Genomic DNA, 23,555 nt, shown 5'->3' on the forward strand with positions numbered 1-23,555 from the left:
ATGTATCCTAAAATAGCTTTATAAATTACTTATAATTCCTTATTCTGAAGTTTCAAAATATAAAACTCTCACATTTATGATATACCCAAGGAGTAGGCATAAACCTGAGCAGCCCTATTGGTAACAGCTCAGAAATGTTGTCATTTTCTTTATGATTATGAGAGTAGTTATGTGGCTGGATAAATGGCTCAGCAGTTAAAACCATGTACTGCTCCTACAGAGGACCTGAGTTCTGTTCCTAGAGTCCATCGGTCAAGTACCTCCAGAGGATCCAATATCCTCTTCTGCACTATGTGGGCACCTGCACACATCAACACACAATCACACGCATGTACACACATTTTTAAAATGAAACAAATATGTTTTAAATAAGTGTATTTAAGAGGAAATAAAAGCAGAAAGTTTAATTTTTATCTATTTTATTAATTTTATCTCTAATAATTTATGCTTCAAAAAATAAATCTCAAGTAAGAATAATACATTGTTAACTAACAGTTATCTATATGCTGGTGATTTGTATTTTAGTCTAAGTGTCTTCATTGTTCAAGCTTCATAAAAGGTTCCTTGTTCCTTGTTCAATAGAGATAGCTAAAAAGAAAAATGATAAAATACAAATAAATTAAATATGGTTTCCCAGCTCAGAAAATCTTGATATACATCCCATGCATTTTTCCATGACATTCTACACACATACTTAACAAAATTTGAATTATAATTCCAAATTTAATATTTGAAATTCTGCCTCATTCTAAGATTTCATTTCATAAAGCCTGGGGAACTTTTTGAAAGAGAAAAATAGCCTTTCTTCTCTTGAAAAGTTGCCATCACTAAATAATGTAAGATGAACGCCGAGTACTATATGTTGGTGGTATTATCCAGGCTTTAAAAGGCTGTTGAGTTGAGCCAACACTATTCAGTCCTCTACAGTTCAAGAAGCTACTGTTCCTGGTAGCCTGCTCCTAATTGGCTTGCATTTCATTTCCTGAGAGTTCCTGCCAATTTGCCCCCTCCCCGCATCATCTACCAGGCTGTGGCCTCTGCGGCAGGCAGTGCTGGGAGCTCTCAGACCCTCCTACGTAATCCTCCGTGACAGCCCACATCAACTGGTGGCTTGTCTGTCACTCCTGGTACCAAAACAAACCCACTAGATGTTTAGGTTCAAACAAAGCAGATTCATGATGGTGACACGTCCAAGCTCTACAAAATGAGGTCTGTGCCTTAGAGTTAAACCACAGCTGGCACTCTCTCCTACGCGGCTTTCCCTCTGATTCCACCATAGAGTTACACAAAGAAGTGAGTTTCAAACCAGGGTTCAAGTTTGTAATGTTAATTAATGATTGTGTCTCTTTTGTCTCTTTGTGCAGTAGTTTTGTTACAGATTTTTTTAAAATAGAAATTCTGTTTAAGGATAAATAACATAAAATGGTCAAGATTCTAAAACGACTTCTAAATATCGAAATCTCGGTGTTTTTATTCAGTTTTTTTAAAGAAAAAAAGTCAAGTATTGACATCTCTTTTGTTTGGGGGGGGGGAGAGTGGAGCGTAAATCTTGCATCTTTACCTAAGGTTTCCATAACTTGTATTCACAGCATACTGGTGGCATTATTCAGGACTTTAGAGGATGCTGATCTGAGTCAGAATTACACATTTTTCTGACATCTGGGTACTACGTTCCTGGTAGACTGGCCCTCATTTGTTTCTGCTCCATTTCCTATGAGCTCTTGCCAACTTGCCCCTTACTCTGCCAAGCTGTCTCCCACCCTGCCAACCTGCCCTCACCCTGCCACCCCACCTTGACCTGTGGAATCCACCAGGTTGAAGCTCTACAGCAGACAGGAATGGGGACTCCCGGGCCTTCCCACTTAATCCTCCATGTGCAAAACAGCTTTTCAGAGCACGTGCTTTGCCAAATTGTGCTTCCTGTAATGAGAGGGAAGAAATGAAGCTGATGAAGAAATTTGCCTTCCTTCGAGTTACATTCACTTATAAGAAAACCATGACACAAAGAACAGTCTTCAAAGACACAAGGACCATAGCTTGAAGGCCATTAGCAACAGTTATCTTTACTTGACTCCAAGGAACTCTCTACAAGAGTAGTAGAAAATTAGTAAGTTTTTTTTTTAACTTAATACACATTTGTCAGAATTGAGGCCCAAAATGAAAGAATGTTGCCATCACTATAGTATTGCTCAGAGTAAAAGAATCAGCTTTATTCCTATACTAATTTGATCCTGGAAATCAAGAGACCTTGTGGATTCAGAGAGCTGAGCAACTGCTGAGCAGGTTAAATAGATTCTATGATCCCTTCCTCTCTCACTGTTCTGCCTTAGAGACAGTCATCACTGCTAACATTGGAATTAGGGAGAGTGATACAAGATCAAAGTGTCATCGGACCTACCTAGCAATAATGCAGCTCAGAGATCAAGGTCTCCGTCTATACACAATGATGGTTGGCACGTAGTAGAGGACAGAGGGAGAAAGGGAAGGATCCGTCTGTAATAAGACATTTGGTCAAGATGTAAGAATATTTTTAAAGTATCCATTTAAAGCTTAATCTGTCAAATCATAAAAATTAGACCAACGGACAATAAAGTCAACAGTTCAACAAAATTCTTCTTATACAAAACACTGGTGAGATATGAAAATTAATAACACAATGCCACCCTGAAAGAGTTTATGATCTGATTAAAAAAAAAGAAATGGAGAAGAACAGAAGTTAAATAGATATGTAAATAAAATAGGGGAGGGGAGAAATAATTTTTCTACCTGAGGTAGAAGCAATAAAGTGTTGTCTCCAACTTCAAGCGTCAGAAGGTTACTGCAGAGTGGTGTGAGTACAGAATGACTCCAAACTGAATGGTTCTCCTCATTGTTTAATCTGTGTAGATGTTCACGTGTGTATGAGTAAACTGTGGGTGCCGTTCCTTGTGACCCGAGGCTCACCAGTTTAGCTACACTGACTGGCCACTGAGCCCTGGAGATCCTTTTGCCTCCACCTTCCCAGCACTGGGATTATAAGCACATGCTACCGCACCTGGGTTTTTATATGAGTGCCGGGGGTTTGAACTCAGGTCCTTGTGCCTATACAGCAAGTACCTTAGGGGCAGGGCTATGTCCACGGGCCTCTGAGCTACTCTCCAGCCCCCTCCGAGACTTTCCCAGTGTCTGGATTCCTCTAACAGTGAGTGGTGTCGCACGGCCATTGCTGCTCTCATCGTTCATGACTGTTGGATATGGAATATTGTGAGTGACAGATTATTCATTCATGACTGTTGGATATGGAATATTGTGAGTGACAGATTATTCATTCATGACTGTTGGATATGGAATATTGTGAGTGACGGATTATTCATTCATGACTGTTGGATATGGAATATTGTGAGTGATGGATTATTCATTCGTGACTGTTGGATATGGAATACTGTGAGTGACAGATTATTCATTCATGACTGTTGGATATGGAATATTGTGAGTGACGGATTATTCATTCATGACTGTTGGATATGGAATATTGTGAGTGACAGATTATTCATTCATGACTGTTGGATATGGAATATTGTGAGTGACAGATTATTCATTCATGACTGTTGGATATGGAATATTGTGAGTGACAGATTATTCATTCATGACTGTTGGATATGGAATATTGTGAGTGACAGATTATTCATTCATGACTGTTGGATATGGAATATTGTGAGTGACGGATTATTCATTCATGACTGTTGGATATGGAATACTGTGAGTGACGGATTATTCATTCGTGACTGTTGGATATGGAATATTGTGAGTGATGGATTATTCATTCGTGACTGTTGGATATGGAATATTGTGACTTTCCTTTCTTTGACTGTCACCCTGAGAACCATTCTGTTGCTCATTAAAACCTCCTGCTGTGGGCAAGGGTAGGATAGAGATGAAATTCATTTTGGAACTTGTTAGAAGCACTGATGAAAGGTTTGCTGGGATTGTGGAAACAAGTCTCTTTATATTTCCTTATTCTTTTAAATAAACCTTGTTTTCATCAGTAAGATTTATATGGTGGCTAGAGAACATATGTGTGCTTTGCCTTTCTGCTTAAAGCAGTTCCCCAAAAACTTCATGGAAAAAATTCAAATTTTCTCCCAATCCATATGAAATACTTATTTATACTTTTTCTGTTAAAATTGACTGCATAACTACAAACAAATACCTGAGCAAAATGGTTTCAACCCACTGAATACGTCAATATTTGTGTAGGTAGAATCTGCTTTCATGTCTAAATAGCATGCTTTTAATGTCTATACACACTAAAAATATCAAGCAAGTATGAGCCACACAGGTCTAAAACTATTTTATAAATATCCAAAGAATTAAGAACAGTTGTTACTATCAAGAAAAGGCCATGAATTAAAATGATGAGGTCTCCAGCTAGGATTTTTTTTATTCTAGATCATGCCAGGAGTTTACTGTACCTATCTGAGGCAAAGAAAGTGATTCCAGATATGAGCAGGCCATCCCTAGGAGCAAGATGAAGGCTTCCTAGATCTGAGAATTGTGATCTCGGATAGCAAGCCCAGCAAAATAGAGCTGGCTGGAGGAAGAGGATGGAACTTGGGGCTGGGAGATAACCACATGGATGTTTGTGATGGTTAATTTTTGATTGTTTAAGTAAATAGTCCTTAAAAAAGAATTTCATCTGTTTAGTCAACAAACTTGTCCCTGAGTTGTTATTAAGGCTTTTTGAAACACATAAAATTTCCTGGGATTCCAAGACACAAACATTAAAAAGTCTTTTATAGCCCTTATTAGAAGAAAATAGTAATAATGGTAGTTATCAAATCATTGATTCTACATACACTAAAGGGTGTGATTTAAAAAGAGTAAATTTATGTACAACATGTTATTAGGTACGTGGTTTTGTTTAAAATTTCTGTGTTTTAGGGTATTTAGAGCCTACAACAGTGTAGTGTAGATGGTATTCTTTCTGTCGAATCCATGAGGAGTTTGGAATAGCCTCAAATTTCAGTCTAAATATCTTATCTGGATCAAACATAATTTCTTTCAACCAGACCTCAGTCCTTCAGGGGCTCCTATGTCCACTGGTGGCTTCTTAGGATGGCCAGGGCCTAGCTAGGCAGAACCAGTGTTGCTGAGAAATACAAGCAGATCACTGGTAGTAAAAACAATCTTACAACTCCAGACAAAGGATCTGGTTGCCCAATATCCGCTCATATGCCAAGCCACTCATTAGAGTTTGGTTTTTGTTGTTGTTGTTGTTTTTAGATTTATTTATTATTTTGTGTATACAAGTATTTTGCCTGAATGCATGTATATGTACTATGTGTGTGTATGGTACACGAGGAGGCCAAAAGAGGGCATTAGTTCTGTAGAACTAGAGCTATAGATAGGTAGTTGTAAACCACCATATGGGTGCTAGGAACTGGACCAGATATCTGGAAGAACAAGTGCTCCTAATCACTGAGCATCTCTCCAGGTCCTGCTCAGCAGTTTGTTTGTTTTTTTAATGAATTAAATACGTATCAGCTAGTGTTTGCCATATTGACTATTTTTAAATTTACAGTTTAATAGCAAGTACATTCACACAGCTATGCAACTGGTGTTCAGAAATCATTTGACGTTGCAAAGCTGAGAGTCTACATTCTTTAACAACTCTATACTCTCGCCATTCCAGTTCTCAGCAATCACCACTCTGCTCTGCGTCTACTACATGTACTTCATGAAAGTGGAATCACGCAGTAGGCTATATGTGACCTGCTCCATGTACCACAGTATCTTTGAACACAGTATCTTTTGAGGCACAACAGACTATACCGATAATCATCTCATAAGGTTTTAAATTATTGTATAACAAAGAGTAGCACCAATGGATAACCTTATGATTTAAGAAAACATAAGTGCAAATGATTTTAACTTGCATGGGCTTTCACAGTTCTAATAATTTATCTAAAGCAAAAGAAAAAAGCCTCAAACCAATATATGTTGCCCATAACTCAACCAAAATACTTATCAATAAAGGATCTTTGGGGCTGGAGAGATGGCGCAGTGTTTAAGAATACTGACTGCTCCTAGAGAGGACCTGGGTTCAATTCCCAGCACCCACATGGCAGCTCACAACTGTCTGTAACTCCAGTTCTAGGGGATCTGGCACCCTCACACACACAAAACACCAATGCACATAAAATAAAAATAATTTTTAAAAAGGGTCTTTAAATTACAATTTATTGTAAATAAGATAATACATTTTACAACAGCAGTTTTTCCAATGAAAAGTCTGAGACACATTTTACCACTTCTCATGAAGTACACTAAGAAATGTATTCAAATATATTCCAGAGCATAACTTTACTTCCTTCTTTGCTTCTTATTTTCAAGAATATTTTTTGCCCATTATAGAATTACAATACCAACTAAAATTATAAATTTATGTTTCTAATCCAAGTAGTTACTGATAGTTTTTATTTTAAATGTTGTTCTTAAAAATGAAAGTGAGTATACATGTCAAAAAAAAACCAGCTGATGTTCTTATAACCCACCAGATAACCCCATTTCCCTTAAAAAGTTGTCCTTATTTACAAATGGCAATGTGCTGTGATGTTTTCTTTTCAAGTGTTCTAAAAAAAATTACAGTTTTAGCTTTAGTTATTTCCCACAAAACTCCAGATTTCAACTCTGCATTGTTCTTTCATGACCTCTGATGGTAAAAATGCAAAGTGACATTATAAACACTACCAACAAAAATACCTCAAATCCCATTCACCTCAGTAGAGTAAAACTGTATACCCCTTTTCATGTGCACATATCTTGACAAGGCGATATCCTTACTGATGTGAAAGTAACACTGGACAATTTCAAACTACTTTAAAGAATGGAAGAAGTTCTCCTAGTTGAATCCTGTAGGTAACAGAAAGGACATTTTAGTAATATAGTAGCTTACAACTCAATATGGCTACAATCTATAAAGTATAAATTAAAATATAGATACGTAGGATAAATAATCAGTGCCTATATCTATGTGTGCATAAAGAACAATAATGAAGCATGATTATATATTAAGAATTGAGTTATTTGTGCTTATATATTAGTTCAACTTAGTAAGATTACTGTCAAAGCCTTGGTTTCTCTCCCTATAAAAGCTTTCCCTTAATCAATTTACCTGGGACTATAATCCCAGAGAATATAATCCCAGGAATAATGAAAAAAACAGGAGTTAAATCAGAAAGGAAGAAAATACTGAGATAAGAATGCATTGTCAAATGATAACTTCTGTGGCCAAACTATGCCATTTTTGATGTCTTCTGCAAAGGCTTAATGAAATGCCTGAGGCTGGGGAGAGTATCATTTCTTCATGGACTGCCACCCACCACCGGTGAAAGTGGCCCTGGGACTTTGACTAATACATAATTATTTGTCAGTTGCATGTATGTAGTAGCTCAATGGACATTTTATGCTGAATTTGAAAAATTCCAGGGAAAGAAGTCTCCACTCTGGCCAGAGGTGAAGCATTTTCCAATTACACTTAAGGGCAGCTGGCCAAAGTTTGTGAGAACCAATTGTGAAAGTGATTGTTGCGTGTGGCTAAGGGGACTTGTGACGGACAGAGTGACATTGGGGCAATAGGCCCTTTGCACTTCTCCGATCCACCTTCTCTGCTCATTAAGTCCGATCTATCATAGAGACTCCTGTAAGGGGCTGGTCAGCCACAGTCTCTGCAAGAGGTTCTGTGACATTAGCTAGCAGTCCTGCTGCTCTCGATGGTTCTAAGGCATTGCTAATACCATCATCTCTTTCTTCCCTTAGCTATTAGAATGCCTCTCACCTTTGGCCAGCACTCTGATGGTCTTCTATTGCCTGATAGAGAGACCCAAACAATCCTTCTTGTCAGGTTATGGTTGCTGCAACTGCAACAGAGTCATCATCTGTGCAGTCACCTGCCACAAAACCACTTCCCTTGCATGATGACGGGGCATTTGGGGGACCTACATTCACCCCTTCCCAAGACAATGGCTGTACAGATATAGGATCCAAAGAGATGTTCCAGTGAAAAAGTACACTTGTAAATTGTTTACATCCCTATTATTCATTTAAGGTCACAGGGTGAACCAAAGACTCGTTGTGACCTTCATGAGACATATTTGAACTTGGGCTTGAACTTGAATCTTACATACCCTCCATATGGTTCTCACTCATATCAAAAGCCATGGTGACTTTCCTTGTCCTTGTCTTCAGTGTCAGCTCAGACTCCTTATCAGAGAGCCCTTAAAAGATCTAACGTCCTTTCCTCAGTGTGATATCATCTTGGTAAATGGCCATAGTGTGGCCTCCTTGTGGAAAGAAAGAGAGATCTTCTGATATTAGTCCTCACTCATAACCACTCATCTTTCCTTTAACTGATGTGGTCTTGGTCTAAACTAGGCACCAGCCTGGATTTTTCATTGTGATAATGTTAATCTCTCTCTCTCTCTCTCTCTCTCTCTCTCTCTCTCTCTCTCTCTCTCTCTCTCTCTCTCTCTCAGATATAAAATTTTAAATATAGAGAGTTAAAGGAAATACAGTACTTCCAAAAATAATTTTCTGGTTTACTTTTAGTCACAAAATGAATTTATATCAAAGAAGGGACTATATATTAGACATTTGAAAATAATTTTATCTTTAGTCTTCTATTGCTATAACAAACTACAAAAATTGGTAAATCCTTAAACATAATAATCAAAGGCTAGTTTTGGTTGCATCGAAAAGACACATCTTTTCATGTGTGTGCTGGTTAGTTCTTGTCAACTTGACACAAACCTAGACACATCTGGGAAGAGAGAATCTCAACAGAGGGATTCCCTCCATGAGGTTGGCCTATGGCCATACCTGTGAAGCATTTTCTTAATTGCAGCAACCTGCTGTGGGAGGTGTCATCTCTAGGTAGGCTGGCCAAGACTATAGAAGAAAGGTAGCTGGGTGAGCCAGAGGAAGCAAGCCTGTAAGCAATGTTTCTCTGTGGCCTCTTGGTTTCTACCTCCAAATTCCTGCCTGAGCTCTTGCGCTAATTTCCCTCCATGATGGACTGTGACATGGAAATGTCAGTTATATAGAACTCAGTTTCCCCAACTTGCTTTAGCTCATGGCATTTATCACAGCAACAGAAATCAATCTTGAGAAATGTACTTATTAGCCAATCTCATATCCTCTTTCATAAAGTTCCTATTCCTGCTTTTACTCCATCTTTATATTTTATTTTTACTACTGAGCCTGGAGGATTCTCTATATATTCAAATATTTTCTCTGAGTCTTTAGCTTATCTTTTCATCCTCTTATAAGGGCTTTCATAAAATAACACTTTTTTTTAACTTGATGAAGACCAATTTATCAACTTTGTAATTTTCCATTTATGTAATGAATATAAAACCATGTTAATTATCTTATTTTGAAGTGTAGTCAAATTGTTATGGTTACTGGCACCCCCAGTGGCCATTTACAGAATTATTGGAGAATTATTTTTAAAAGTTTCATAACTGAATCATCATCCATGTCGTCACAATATAATTGTAAATTGGCAGCTCTGCATGCCCTAAGGAAAGATCATCTTCCTGTGTTTCAAAAACATTTAAATAATTACAAAGATGGCTGTACAATTTCTCAAAATTTCATTATGGATAATTATTTTTATTTTTCTTAGGGAAAATTATAGCATCAGCAAAACTTTGAACACCAGATTTCATATGTAAAAGAATTAAGAAAAATTTTAATTAAAACAAAAGCAATCAGGATATGGACAAATGAAGAAAAGTAAACAGTAACAATAAATAAATAAAAGCAGCACTATATGGTCTTTAAACTTAATTTTCTTGTGACCAGAATAACACAAAGCTTTCAGTGTCTTTCCTATTACCTTCCCAAGTAAAAGGAACCCACATCTTAAGAAGAGGTAAAGAAACAGGACTTTGTTAAATTTAACTATTGTATAACTAAATTTGCTGCTCCTTAATGCAATCCCAGGATGCCCTTGGTCTGCATCCCTCTGATGTTTCAGGTCTCAGTTGCAGCTGTGCTGTGGATGCTGACCACATTCTCACACTGTACAGTGTCATCAGAAAATGAATTGAGGGCTTTTTGTGAGGTATAGTTCTTATCCCTGAGAGACTCAACTTGGAGCGAAACAAACACATATATGTATCAAAGTTGATACATATATGTGTATCATATATGTATAGCAGTCCAGGAATCACTCACACAAAAAGCACATAGGAAAGCTGTGACAATTATGAAAAACTATAAATGTAGGAACCTTTGATCTATCCAAAATGGTACCTACTGGCATTGCCTACTCGCTTCTCCATTTCATAGAGATCCTAACTAGATGCATGCTTACCATGAGAGTTGATATTATGCAGTACTTAAAATTAGTCATCTTTCAGTCAGTATGTCAGAGCTGGAATCTTGGATATGCTTCTTTTTAATTGTGTGAACTTCAGAAATTTATTATTTAAATGTTGGCTTCTATAAGGTGTAGTTAATACTACTTACTTTAAAAGGTAGCCAGGAAAATTGAGTTACATGAAAATGTATGCAGCCATGCCTAGCACAAAGCTCTCAAAATATAACTAAAAAATAATAATAAAGTCTAACAATTAAACAGAGCATCAAAAACTTAGTGAATGGTATACCATATAATTCAGTGTGGCAAACATTTGAACCTTATAAAAGTGTTTTGGGGGTCAGACCTTGGTTCAAAACAATGGCTATTCACTCTGTAGACACAGTAATATTCATTATACATCCTCTACATCAAAGCTGTAATGATTACCCCTACAGGACTACTAGTAGACTATTAGTCTAACAAAAGGACTAAATACCACAACTGAGCTTCAAGTAATAGTGTCAGCTTTAGTTAGTACAAGGGAGATGAGACTATATGAATAGGTCACACCAAATGCATCATATAAGGCCTTATAGATGTTCATAGAAGTTTAATGTAAGTTCAATAAGAAATCACTGAAGAATTCTTAATAATGAACTAATCTTATTTATGTTGTCAAACAATGACCTCTTAAATTATATAAACAATAGTCTAGAGGTGGGTAAGTGAAGAAGTAGGAGGCTAGGAAAGTAGTTCAGGGAATAATGTGGTGGGTCAAGACATCAACACTTAAGATTTAGAGAAGCAAATAGAAGGGAGACATGCTTTGAAGGAACACTGACATTATCAATTATGTATAGGGAAGAGAAAACTCCAAGACTTCTGTCAACAATTGCATTCTGTACAACACACTGCAATGGGAAGTATCGGTAGAAGAAATAGGCATAGAAAGGGAATAAGAGCCAGGCTTCTGGGGCTGAGGGGACAGCTCAGTGTGTAAAGTGCCTGTGGTACAAACATGAGGACCGGAGTTCGGATCCCCAGCACCATGTCAAAGCTAGGTGGAGGTGCAACCTGCCAGTAATCCCAGCACTCAAGAAGGCAGAGACAAGAAATCCTCAGAGCAAGCTGGAGAGCTAGACTAGTCAAAAATCAGAAAGCTCTGGGTTCAAGTGTGTGCTGTGGAGCATTTGCTATAATGATGCAAAGATGTGTTGCATTCTTTTATGTTGCATTTGTTTAACTCTGTGAAGCTGTGTTACTGTGCCTGTCTAAAATACCTGATGGTCTAATAAAGAGCTGAACAGCCAAAGCGAGGCAGGAGACAGGATAGGTGGGCTGGCAGGCAGAGAGAATAAATAGAAGGAGAAATCTGGGAGGAGAGGGGAAAAAAAGCAAGAGAAGGAGGAGGACACAAGGGGCTGGCCACCCAGCTACACAGCCAGCCCCAGAGTAAGAGTGAAAGTAAGATATATAGGAGTAAGAAAAGGAAAGATGCCAGAGGCCAAAGATGGATGGGATAATTTAAAGTTAAGAAAAGCTGTCAGGAAACAAGCCAAGCCAAGCTAAGCCTGGGCATCTATAACTAAGAATAAGCCCACTGGACCTGTAACCTACAAGCCCCAATTTTGAGAAAATCAACAAGATAGACAAACACTTATCCAAACTAACTAAAAGGCAGAGAGAGAGAGAGAGAGAGAGAGAGAGTCCAAATTAACAAAATAAGAAATGAAAAGGGAGACATAACAACTGACAATGAGGAAATCCAGAGAATCATCAGGCCACACTTCAAAAACCTCTAGTCCAAAAAATGGGAAAATCTAAAAGAAATGGACAATTTTCTGGATAGGTGCCATATACCCAAATTAAATCAAGACCAGATAAACAATTTAAATAGACCTATGACTCCTATGGAAATAGAAGCAGTCATTAAAAGTCTGCCAACCAGCCAGGCGGCAGTGTCACACGCCTTTAATCCCAGCACTCAAGGGGCACACCCAGGCAGATCTCTGTGAGTTCGAGGCCAGACTGGTCTGCAGAGAGAGATCCAGAACAGGCACCAAAACTACACAGAGAAACCCTATCTTGAAAAAACAAAACGAAACAAAAGTCTCACACAATAGAAACAGAAGAAGCATTGCCAAACCCTTTCTATGATGCTACAATTACCCTGATACTCAAACCACACAAAGATGCAACAAGGAAAGAGAATTATGGACCAATCTCCCTGATGAACATTGATGCAAAAATACTCAATAAAACACTGGCAAGCTGAATCCAAGAACAAATAAAAAAAAAATCATCCATCATGATCAAGTAGGCTTCATCTCAGAGATGCAGGGATGGTTCCACATACAAAAATCTCTCAATGTAATCCATTAATAAACAAACTGAAAGGAAAAAAACCACAAGATCTCATTAGATGCTGAAAAAGCCTTTGACAAAGTCCAACACCCCTTCATGATAAAGGTCTTGGAAAGATCAGGAATACAAGGAACATACCTAAACATAATAAAGGAAATTTATATCAACCCGACAGCCAACATCAAATTAAATGGAGAGAAATTCAAAGCAATTCCATTAAAATCAGGGACAAGACAAGGCTGCCTGCTCTCCCCATAGCTATTCAATATAGTACTTGAAACTCTAGCTAGAGCAATAAGACAATAAAAGGAGATCAAGAGGATACAAATTGGAAAGGAAGAAGTCAAACTTTCACTATTTGCAGATGATATTGTGGTGATATTTTATCTGTGTGCCCCAATGAAGCTTATCTGAGGATCAGAAGGAAAAGCCAGCCATTATAGTAAACATAGAAGTCAGGCAATAGTAGTACACACCTTTAATCCTAGCATTCAGGAGGCAGAGATCCATCCAGATCTCTGTGAGTTCAAGGCCACACTGGTAATAGAGCCGGGCATGATGGCACACACTTTAATTCTAATACTAATTAACCATAAAGGTCTGGAGGTCTGTAAAGACAGACAGGAAGTGACAGAGCTGAGCAGAAAGAGGAAGTGATGTAGCTGGGCAGAGAGAAGAAGTGAGATGGCAGGGACAGAAAGGCATATAGGTGTGAGTATACAGGAAGTAGATCTCTTTGGAGGCTGAGGAGTTGGTAAGGTGAGGTTGGCTGTTGCTTGTCCTGTTCCTCTGATCTCTTGGTTTTCCCCCCTGTATCTAGCTCTGTTTTTTTTATTAATAAGATGATTTAGAAATTCATCTTACATGATATGATAGTGTACATAAGTGACCCCAAAAATTCTACCAGGGAACTCCTACAACTGATAAACACCTTCAGTAATATGGCAGGATACAAGATTAACTTTAAAAAAATCAGTAGCCCTCCTATACACAAATGGGAAATGGGCAGAGAAAGAGAAACATCACCCTTTACAATAGCCACAAATAATATAAAATACCTTGGTGTAACTAACCAAACAAGTGAAAGACTTGTATGACAAGAACGTTAAGTCCTTGAAGAAAGAAACTGAAGAGGATATCAGAAAATGGAAGAATCTCCTATGCTCATTGATAGGTAGAACCAAGATAATAAAAATGGCAGTCTTACCAAAAGCAATCTACAAATTCAATGCAATTCCCATCAAAATCCCAACACAATTCTTCACAGACCTCAAAAGAAGAATATTCAACTTCATATGGAAAAACAGAAAAGCTAGGATATCTAAAACAATCCTTTACAATAAAGCAATTTCTGGAGGCATCTCCATCCCTTACTTTAAGCTCTACTATAGAGCTATAGTGATTAAAAAAACAGCTTGGGCCGGGCGTGGTGGCGCACGCCTTTAATCCCAGCACTTGGGAGGCAGAGGCAGGTGGATCTTTGTGAGTTCGAGGCCAGCCTGGGCTACCAAGTGAGCTCCAGGAAAGGCGCAAAGCTACACAGAGAAACCCTGTCTCCAAAAAACCAAAAAAAAAAAAAAACAGCTTGGTATTGGCATTTAAAACTGACATGTGGACCAATGGAATCAAATAGAAGATCCTGACATTAATCCACACACCTATGAATACCTGATTTTTGACAAAGAAGCCAAAACTGTACAATGGAAAAAAGAAAGCATCTTCAACAAATAGTGCTGGCATAACTGAATGTCAACATGTAGAAGATTGCAAATAGATCCATGTCTATCACCATGCACAAAACTCAAATACAAGTGGATCAAAGACCTCAACATAAATCCAGCTACACTGAACCTGATAGAAGAGAAAGTGGGAAGTAACCTTAAATGCATTAGCACAGAAGACCACTTCCCAAATAAAACACCAGTGTCACAAACACTGAAAGTAACAATTAATAAATGGGACCTCCTCAAAATGAGAGGCTTTTATAAGACAAAATGACAGCCTACAGAATGGGAAAAGATCTTCACCAACCCTACATCTGACAGAGGACTGATCTCCAAAATATATAAAGAATTCAAGAAATTAGACAGCAAAATACCAAACAATACAATTAAAAATGGGCTACAGATCTAAACAGAGAATTCTCAACAGAAGAATCTCAAATGGCCAAAAGACATTTAAGGAATTGCTCAACATCCTTAGGCATCAGGGAAATGCAAATCAAAATGACTCTGAGATACCATCTTACACCTTGTCAGGATGGCTAAGATCAAAAACACTGATGACAACTCATTTTGGAGAGGATGTGGAGCAAGGGGAGCACTCCTCCACTGTTGGTGAAAGTGCAAACTTGTACAACCACTGTGGAAATCAGAATGGCACTTTCTCAGAAAATTGAGAATCATTCTACCTCAAGACCCAATGATACCAGTCTTTGGCATATACCCAAGGGATGCTCAAGTATATCACAATGACACTTGCTCAACTATGTTCATAGCAGCATTATTCGTAATAGCCAGAACCTGGAAGCAACCTAGATCTATCAACAGAAGAATGTATAAATAAAATGTGGTACATATATGCAATGGAATACTACTCAGCAGAGAAAAACAATGACATCATGAGGTTTGCAAGCGAATGGATGGAACTAGAAAATATCATCCTGAGTGAGGTAACCCAGACTCAGAAAGATGAACATGGTATATACTCACTCATAAGTGGATACTAGAGGTAAAGCAAAGGATAATCAGACTACAAACCACAGCTCCAAAGAAGCAAGGAAACAAGGAGGACCCTAAGAGGCATGTATGGATCACCTTGGGAAGGGAAAACAAAGGAGATCCCAATGAGAAAACAGGGGATGGGGGGGGGCAGCAATAGAAGATAGGTGGTGGGGGATGAGAACATGAGGGAATGGGATGGTCAAGCTGGGGGAGGGATGAGTGTGAGAGCAATATAAGAGATATCTTGATAGAGGGAGATTCCACAAGGACAACCCCAGATTAGACTACTAGCAATAGTCGTGAGGGTGCCTGAACTGGCCTACCCTGGTAATCAGATTGGTGAATAACCTAACTGTCATCATAGAGCCTTCATCCAGTAACTGATGGAAGCAGATGCAGAGATCCACAACCAAGCACCAGGCCAAGCTCCAAGAGTCCAGTCAAAAAGAGTGAGGAGGGATTATATGAGCAAGGGGAGGTCAAGATCATGATGGGGAAATCTACAGAGACAACTAAACCAAGCTCAAAGGAACTCACAAACTTTAGGCTGACAGCTATGGAACTTTCATGGGACCGGACTAGACCCTCTGTATTGGGGATGTAGCTGAGTTTGTTTGAGGGGCCCCTGGCAGTGTGATCAGGATCTATCCCTGGTGCATGAGCTGACTTTCTGGATCCCATTACCTACGGTTGGACAACTTACCCACCCCTCATAAAGTGGGAGTGGGGGGTAGAGCTTGGTCCTGCCTCAAATGAATGTACCAGGCTTAGCTGTGCCCCCCATGGGAGGACTTACCCTGTTAGAGAAAAAGATGGGGGAGGGGAAGGCAGGGGCGGGAAGAGGGATGATAGGGGAATCTATGGTTAGTATATAAAATGAATAAAAAAAATAAGCCTCCATGTGTAATTTATTTGGGAGCTGGGTGGCAGACCCCCAAAAGACCCAAAAGAGTAAAAAACAACCAACATTTTGGCATTTCAACATGAGCCCATAGAAAGCTGACCTACAAGGAAGACACTCAATAATCAACCTCTGGCCTCCAAATACTTGTACACAAAGGTTCACCCATGCACATGTGAACATGAATACACACATGCAAAAAGGAAGGCTTCCATTACACTAGAGATGTTTGTAGAATATCATGTGAATATATATAAATTGGTAATTGTATATAGAACACTAGAGCTCAAAAGGAAATTTAGAACAAGATTTTTTATTTTTTACAACACCATTCAGTTCAACATAATAGCCACAGATTCCCCTGTTCTCCCCCTCTAGCCCCCCTCCCCCTCCCCCCAGCCCACCCCCCATTCCCACCTCCTCCAGATCAAGGTCTCCCCGAAAACCAGGATCGACCTGGTAGACTCAGTCCAGGCAGGTCCAGTCCCCCCCTCCCAGACCGAGCCAAGCGTCCCTGCATAAGTCCCAGGATTCAAACAGCCAACTCATGCAACGAGCCCAGGACCTGGCACCAACACACAGCTGCCTCCCAAACAGATCAAGTCAAATGACTGTCTCACCCATTCAGGGGGCCTGATCCAGTTGGGGGCCCCTCAGCCTTTGGTTCATAGGTCCTGTAATTCCATTCATTTGGTTATTTGTCCCTGTGCTTTATCCAACCTTGGCTTCAACAATTCTCGCTCATATAAACCCTCTTCTTTCTCACTAATTAGACTCCCAGTGCTCCACCAGGGGCCCAGCCGTGGATGTCTGCATCCAGATTCCTCAGTCCTTGGATGGGGTTTATGGCACAACTATCAGGGTGTCTGGCCATCCCATCACCAGAGTAGGTCAGTTCCTGCCGTCTCTCGACCATTGCCAGCAGTCTTTTGCGGGGGTATCTTTGTGGATCTCCGTGGGCCTCCCTAGCTCTCTGCTTCCTCCCCTTTTCATGTGGTCTTCATTTACCATGGTCTCCTATTCCTTGTTCTCCCTCTCTTTTCTTGATCCAGCTAGGATCTCCCACTCTCTTTCCCTCGACCGTCGCCCTTCATTGTAGAATAAGATTTTGATATCAACTAAAGTTAAGTAGTAGAAAACCTTTTTCTTCAATCTAGCAACATTCTGTGATAAAATTAGGAATAGCACCAAGAATTGTTTTAGTAACTTGGTGTGGGCGGAAGGTAAACTGGAAAATCTAACAAAAGAGGGACAAGGTGGAAATAATTCCCCAGATTAGAAAACACTCAACAACAGGTAAATACAGAACGAGGTATTTTGAAAGTGGCATCTAGAGAGAGGATCCCACAGCGTGTTTTAACTCTCACTGACAACTAGAGTGAGACATGAAAATAACTAGTAAGGCTTAAGGTCAGGAACCATGGGTGACGCTCCAAGTCATATGTCGGAAGATGGATAGGAGCGTCACTGGAACAGATAAGGCAGGTCAGGATGGTGCAGACACAGACATGGCTTTCAGATTTAGTGAGAAAGGGATGAAGAAATTACAGCCTGATGAACTCGATCCTGAGAGACAGTCAAGGACATCTTCTCATAATGGTTGTGTGCTATCAGAGGACGGATCGATAAAGGAAGAAAGGAATGGGGTAGGCGAGACCACTATGGGTTTGCAATGGACTAAAGTTGTTCTTGTGACATGGGGAGCGTCTTAGTTAGGGTTTGTATTGCTGTGAAGAGACACCATGGCCACAGCGATTCTAATAAAGAAAAACATTTCATTGGGGTGGCTGGCTTACAGTTTCAGAGGTTCCGTCCATTATCATCATGGCAGGGAGCATGGTGGTGTGCAGGCAAACACGGTGCTGGAGAAGCAGCCGAGAATCACACATCTTACAGGCAACAGGAAGTGGACTGAGACACTGGGCAGCATCCTGTGCATAAGAAACCTCAAAGTCTGCCCCCACAGTGACCCACTTCCTCCAAGGCCATACCCACTCCAACAAAGCCACGCCTTCTAATAGTGCCACTTCCTATGAGATTATGGGGCTAATTACATTCAAACTACCACATTGGGAGTTTCAGCAATCCAAACCTCCAGGAAAGTCTCAGCAAAATGGTGGAGGGGGCTAATTTCAGAATCTGAGCAAGGCACAGGTGGTAGAAGATGGTTTTCATATACGGCAGAAGCAGAATCTACTAGTACAAATAGTGACATTACTAGTTGAATGCTCAGTTGATGGTAAAATTGTTGTATGTTGAGCGAGACTGAAATTAGATACAGATGGAAAAGTCCCCAGACCTTCCCCGTTTGTCTACACCAAGTGTTACTATATTTTTTTTTCACTGAGGTCCTTTGGCAGCTGTCTGGGTCACTCGTCTGTTTTACAGTACCAACATACACAGGGCAGGGACTGTGTTCACTCAGTATGTACTAAAAACAGAACCATAAACAGAATTAAATTGACTCATAAATTGTAAGAATTTAATAATGCACAGAAAGCTTCCAGCAAGTGCTCAGTAAATGGTAGCTTAAAACATTGTTAATATAATTCTTGCCTATGGTTATTGTACTTATTATATTTAGACAAAAAGGTGGAAATGTATGATATTTTGTTTGTGATCTGACAAAAGAGTTTGCCTGGAGATCAGAGGGCAGAGCTTTTATCTGTCAGAACACAAACAAAATATTATATGATACGGGTTTCTATTATATTTTTATCGGAATGTTTCTGGCTTGTAAATACTTGGATGGCAATATGTATTGTTGAGTGAAAAGTTCAGAATTTTTGGAAATTTTTAGAAATACAAAGGAGGTACAGAATTAGGTCTACCAGAAGCAAGCTCCTCTACTGTTTGAAGATTTTACTTTGATTCCTGAATGGTCCTCTGAGACGCGGAACGTGTCTGCGTGTATATGTATTGAGAGAGCGAAAGAAGGGGGTTGGGGAGAGCAAATGGGAGAAAGAGAGCGCAAAAAACCCAAGCAAGTCACTGGAGAGGAGAGCTTTGAAAAGTAGGATACCAGAAAAACCAGAGCCCCTGTGCAAGTGCGGCTGGCTGTCTCACTGGGAATCTTGGTATTGTGAATTTAAAATGCCTGTCCACTAGGTGGCGGACCTCTCTTCTTCAAAAACTAGAATTATTTCTACCAGGTTTGTGTTTCTCTCACAACACCCACACATGACTTGTTACGTGAAGGAAATCCAACCTCACAAATCGTTTTTGAAAACTTTCAACCTAGAAAACAGGGTTCAAATGCAAGGAGTGAGAAGGACTAGAAAGAGGAGCAGCCCTTTGCGGAAGGAGAAGCACCGGGGGATTAAACTACAACTCCCAGGAAGCCCTGCGCTGCCTCCAGATTGTGTGCTTGCGCCGGGTTCCCGAGTCAGGCTTTGCTGCACTCGGGTTTTTAGGGATCAAAGGAAAAGCTGCTGCCGCACCCACGTCCCTTACCGGCCGCAGCATCCTGCGGAGCCTGGTGGTTCCATTCTCCACTTGCAAAGTCACTGGGAAACTGACAGCTTGTCGGAGGGCTCCCGTGTGTCACGTGACCTCACGTGACTCCCGGAGCCTGCCCGCCGGTGGAGGTCTGTTGCCCTGACAACAGCTGGCCTGCCGGGACTTTCCGGAAAGCGCGGGCTCCCGGTAGCAGGTAGGTCAGGCGCTGTCGCTGCATGCGACCCTGTTGATATTTCCAGGTTGTATCTCAGGCCGGGTCCTCAAACTTTTATTTGCGCGCTATTCCGCTCCTCTGACGGACTCCAAGTCGGATGCGTCTTTGCTTCTGGCCAGCCCCCCAAAATCTGCGCTTTCTGCAGCCTGGACACCACCAGACTGAGGGCCCTTTCGTGGGGTCCGCTTGTGACCAAGCTATTTGTGCAATGCCTTATCCAGACTCCCTGACCTCTCGGTCAAAAATGCAAATAAAGACATTAGTTATTTATTGTCCTGCAGGTTGGAGGGGATATTATACGCTCGAGTCCTCCCGCTCCTGTCCCTTAGAAAAGGCAACCAGGGTTTGTGATGCCCCAGGGAGTTAAATCTGAAAGCTAGAAGCTAGCACAGATCTGAAGGTGGCCTCGCAGAGGGGAAAGAGTTGAGCTTTGAGCTGCAACCAGGCTAGATCACACTCAAGATGTTCAGGGCATTGTTTCTGTTAGCCTGCCTTTGCTTCAAGAGAAACAATTCATCATGATTAGCGCATCTGATTAACTTTCAAGGGTATTTTGGACTTGTTTGGGATGTTTTAAGACAGGTGTTTAGCACCCTGTCGCTCAGGCTAACCTGGAACTCACGCTGTAGCCCAGGCTGGCCTCCGCCTAGATAGCCCTCTGCCTCCTTATTGTAGGGATTTCAGGTATGCACTACTAAATTCTTTATTGTATTGTCTTATAAATTCACTTTGTTTATGTCTGGCGACATCCCTGCTTGTAGGAAATCTGTTTTGCAAAACCATTAATTTGAAAATAACTGATTGAATCAAGCAGCACAAACTGTACTGTGCTTTGCAAGAAAAAAGTGCTCTCTCCACTTCCTGCTTTTTTTTTTTTTTTTAATGTCTGTGAGGACCTGGCTTCTGAGAGGTATTAGCAGAGACAAATATGTATACAGTGGAAAATATCTTGGGGCCCAACTCTTAACAATTGGGTGAAATGTAATTACAGACTTGAGTAGAAGGTTAAACTTCACAAACTACTTATTTTCTCAAGTCAGTTTGCTTCAGAGAATTAGGACTCCCCTAGCATGTCATAATTGTGATTGTATCCTGTCTTGATGAGATTTTTCTGACAGTTAAGTAGTGTTGTTTTAATGATGATTTCCTCAAGAGGTGTTTTGTTGTGTTGTGTTTTTCTGTTTCTGTCATTTAGCGTTTCCAGTGCCTTAAGTACTTTTAGGATGCTTTCTGTGTGAAGTGAAAATTACTAACTATGGCTCACTATTCCAAAGAAGAACTTGATGAAGAATTTGAACAATTTATGAAGGAGGTAAGTTCAAGCTTTCTAAAGGTAGGTTGTAAATTTGTCTCATAAGACCCATCCTTAAGTGCTTTCATTTGAAAACATAACCACTGTGGAGGGATCAGCTTGACCACACAACTACTGTGACAGGCTTAGGGGCCCGGACACAGCTGCTGTGACAGGCTTACTGGCAGGCAACACCTGGATCCAGGACAAGCCATAAGCTGACCCCACCCAAGGATGGGGAAGTACCTGACATGCCAAACATTCCAACTGTTAGATAAGGTTAGACAAGATGGCCGGATGTCCCTGAGCCTAGTACACGCCTTCTTTTTGCTGAGATACCCACAGACAAATGTCAGCCAGTCAGGGTCCTGAACCCTGGAAATTCCCTCACCCCAACCTCTACTATGATAAAAACCTTACCCCACCTGGACTCTCTACCCTCACCGCTGTGTGAGACAGACAGAGATGAAGCTTGGCCTCTTTGCTATTACTTATGGAATTCAGTCTCTGTAGTGGTCTTTTGGGGGTCCCCGCGAGATCTGGGCATAACACCACCCCATCAGCAAGTGCATTCCTTCAACTCCCACCTACAGAAGATACCCAGCAGCCCTTGGTTCCTTCTCATTTCAAATGCTGGTACCAGTTAGCTCAATGCCATCATACCTAGTCCACCCCCACAGTTCCCAATGAATATAGCATTCTTTCCATGGTACGTGTGGTATACATACACAAGTGCACATGCACGTGTGCACAAACCCAGAGAGAGAGAGAGAGAGAGAGAGAACCATCATTTTAAGAGGCATGCTAACTCCCTTGATCATTTTGATAAATTGTTGAACAATTTAGTTAATTTGGATCCCACTAGATATCACTCTTTAACAGTTTGCAACTGGGGCAGTGGTTTCCCTCTGGGTTTGTTTCTCATCAGTAATCTGTACAAGATTGTTTAAAGATAAGTGAGGTAAACCAGGTGTGGATCCTGACACTGGGAAGCCATGCGATAAACATGATTTCTTCCTATGGAGTTGGAGGTGGGGAGGGGGTTGTGGAATGAGGATGGAGAAGGATGAAGAACATAGTCTAGGAGAAATCTTACGTTGAAGGGGTGGGCTCAGGAGCCCCTAACTAGCTGTGTGAGGCCACAGGACTGAAGAGGAACCTAGTAGAAGGATGCTCCTCAATTCATAGGTACAGCATCCCAGGAGGCGTCAGTTCCCATAATGGGGTCAGCGGATGACTGGTCCTATTTTTGTCTTGGCAGGCATTTAAAAAGTCTTCTGGTCCCTGGGGGAAAACGTTTTGGATGAAGCCACATTTTATGGGACTGAACAGTTAATTCAAGAATTGCTATGTAAAGGGAAAGCTAGGTAGAGTACGAGAGAGGTAGAGATGAAGAACTCATCCTATATCCCCTAGCCTAAAGTAAAGCAGACTCCGGTATTCCTCCCTTAATTCCACAGTTGTGCCAGGTACTGTTTGCTAGGTACTGGAGACCCGGTGCTGAGCGGGTTATAATCTGAGGGAAGTGGGAGGAGAGGAAGCGGAGGAGGTGAAGGTAGGGAGTTGATGTGTGTGTGTTGCTAAGGAGCAAAGAAATGCAGAGGAGAGGTGACCCTGCTGCAGGTTCTCCTGAGAGCAGAGGAAAAGAATGGACTCTCTGAAGCGGGGAGAAGGGCCTCCCAGAATGAGAGCTTAGAGGCGGGATAAGGAGAAGGGTGATGTCTAGTTCGCTTTTCTCAGAAGAGGGAGGCTACCTTATCGTCTGGAAGGGAGGAGGTGTTGGAGTTAGAAAAAGAGATTCAGAATTGTACCAAGGAGTAGAAAGGGACAAATACATACATGTTGCTTGATATCGGGGACAAAATGTTTATTTCTGTGGTCACTACATCTCCACCCCTTGAGACTCTAGAACTCTGTGTTTTAGAATCATTGTAGTAAGTTTGTTAAATTGCTACTTGTTCTTGGACCCTAGGAAATATACAGAATATAGGATTTTATCGTTTGTTTTCTAAGCAAATATGTTGATCATATGTTCTTTGTTGTTGTACCTATCTTAGTTAGGGTTTCTTTCTTTTTCTTTTTTTGATAAATGAGGTCATTTTATTTACTTTTTCATTTTTATTGAAAATAGATTTTTTTGTTTGTTTGTTTTTTTTGGTTTTTTGAGACAGGGTTTCTTTGTAGCTTTGGAGCCTGTCCTGAAACTCGCTTTGTAGACCAGGCTGGCCTTGAACTCACAGAGATCCACCTGGCTCTGC

At 40.5% G+C, this 23,555-nt stretch overlaps 1 protein-coding gene and 1 long non-coding RNA gene across 2 annotated transcripts in view; one reads left to right on the forward strand and one right to left on the reverse strand.

Moving 5' to 3' along the window:
* Window positions 1-1,801: 1,801 nt before the first annotated feature.
* Window positions 1,802-19,881, reverse strand: LOC121830910 (uncharacterized). The gene is made up of 3 exons (XR_006074231.2): window positions 19,787-19,881; window positions 2,399-2,493; window positions 1,802-1,920 (listed from the first exon to the last, which is right to left on the reverse strand). It is a non-coding gene; the product is annotated as an uncharacterized LOC121830910 (long non-coding RNA).
* The window catches only part of Cep162 (centrosomal protein 162), a 68,670-nt gene continuing 64,842 nt past the window's right edge, over window positions 19,728-23,555 (forward strand). The window contains exons 1-2 of the mRNA XM_006983709.4: window positions 19,728-19,985; window positions 21,202-21,318. Coding sequence (XP_006983771.1) covers window positions 21,262-21,318 — 57 coding nt within the window. The 5' untranslated portion in view covers window positions 19,728-19,985; window positions 21,202-21,261. The remainder of the gene's footprint in view (window positions 19,986-21,201; window positions 21,319-23,555) is intronic.

The sequence above is a fragment of the Peromyscus maniculatus genome, chromosome 7 (assembly GCF_049852395.1).
Source record: "Peromyscus maniculatus bairdii isolate BWxNUB_F1_BW_parent chromosome 7, HU_Pman_BW_mat_3.1, whole genome shotgun sequence".
In the NCBI taxonomy this organism is placed as follows: Eukaryota; Metazoa; Chordata; class Mammalia; order Rodentia; family Cricetidae; genus Peromyscus; species Peromyscus maniculatus.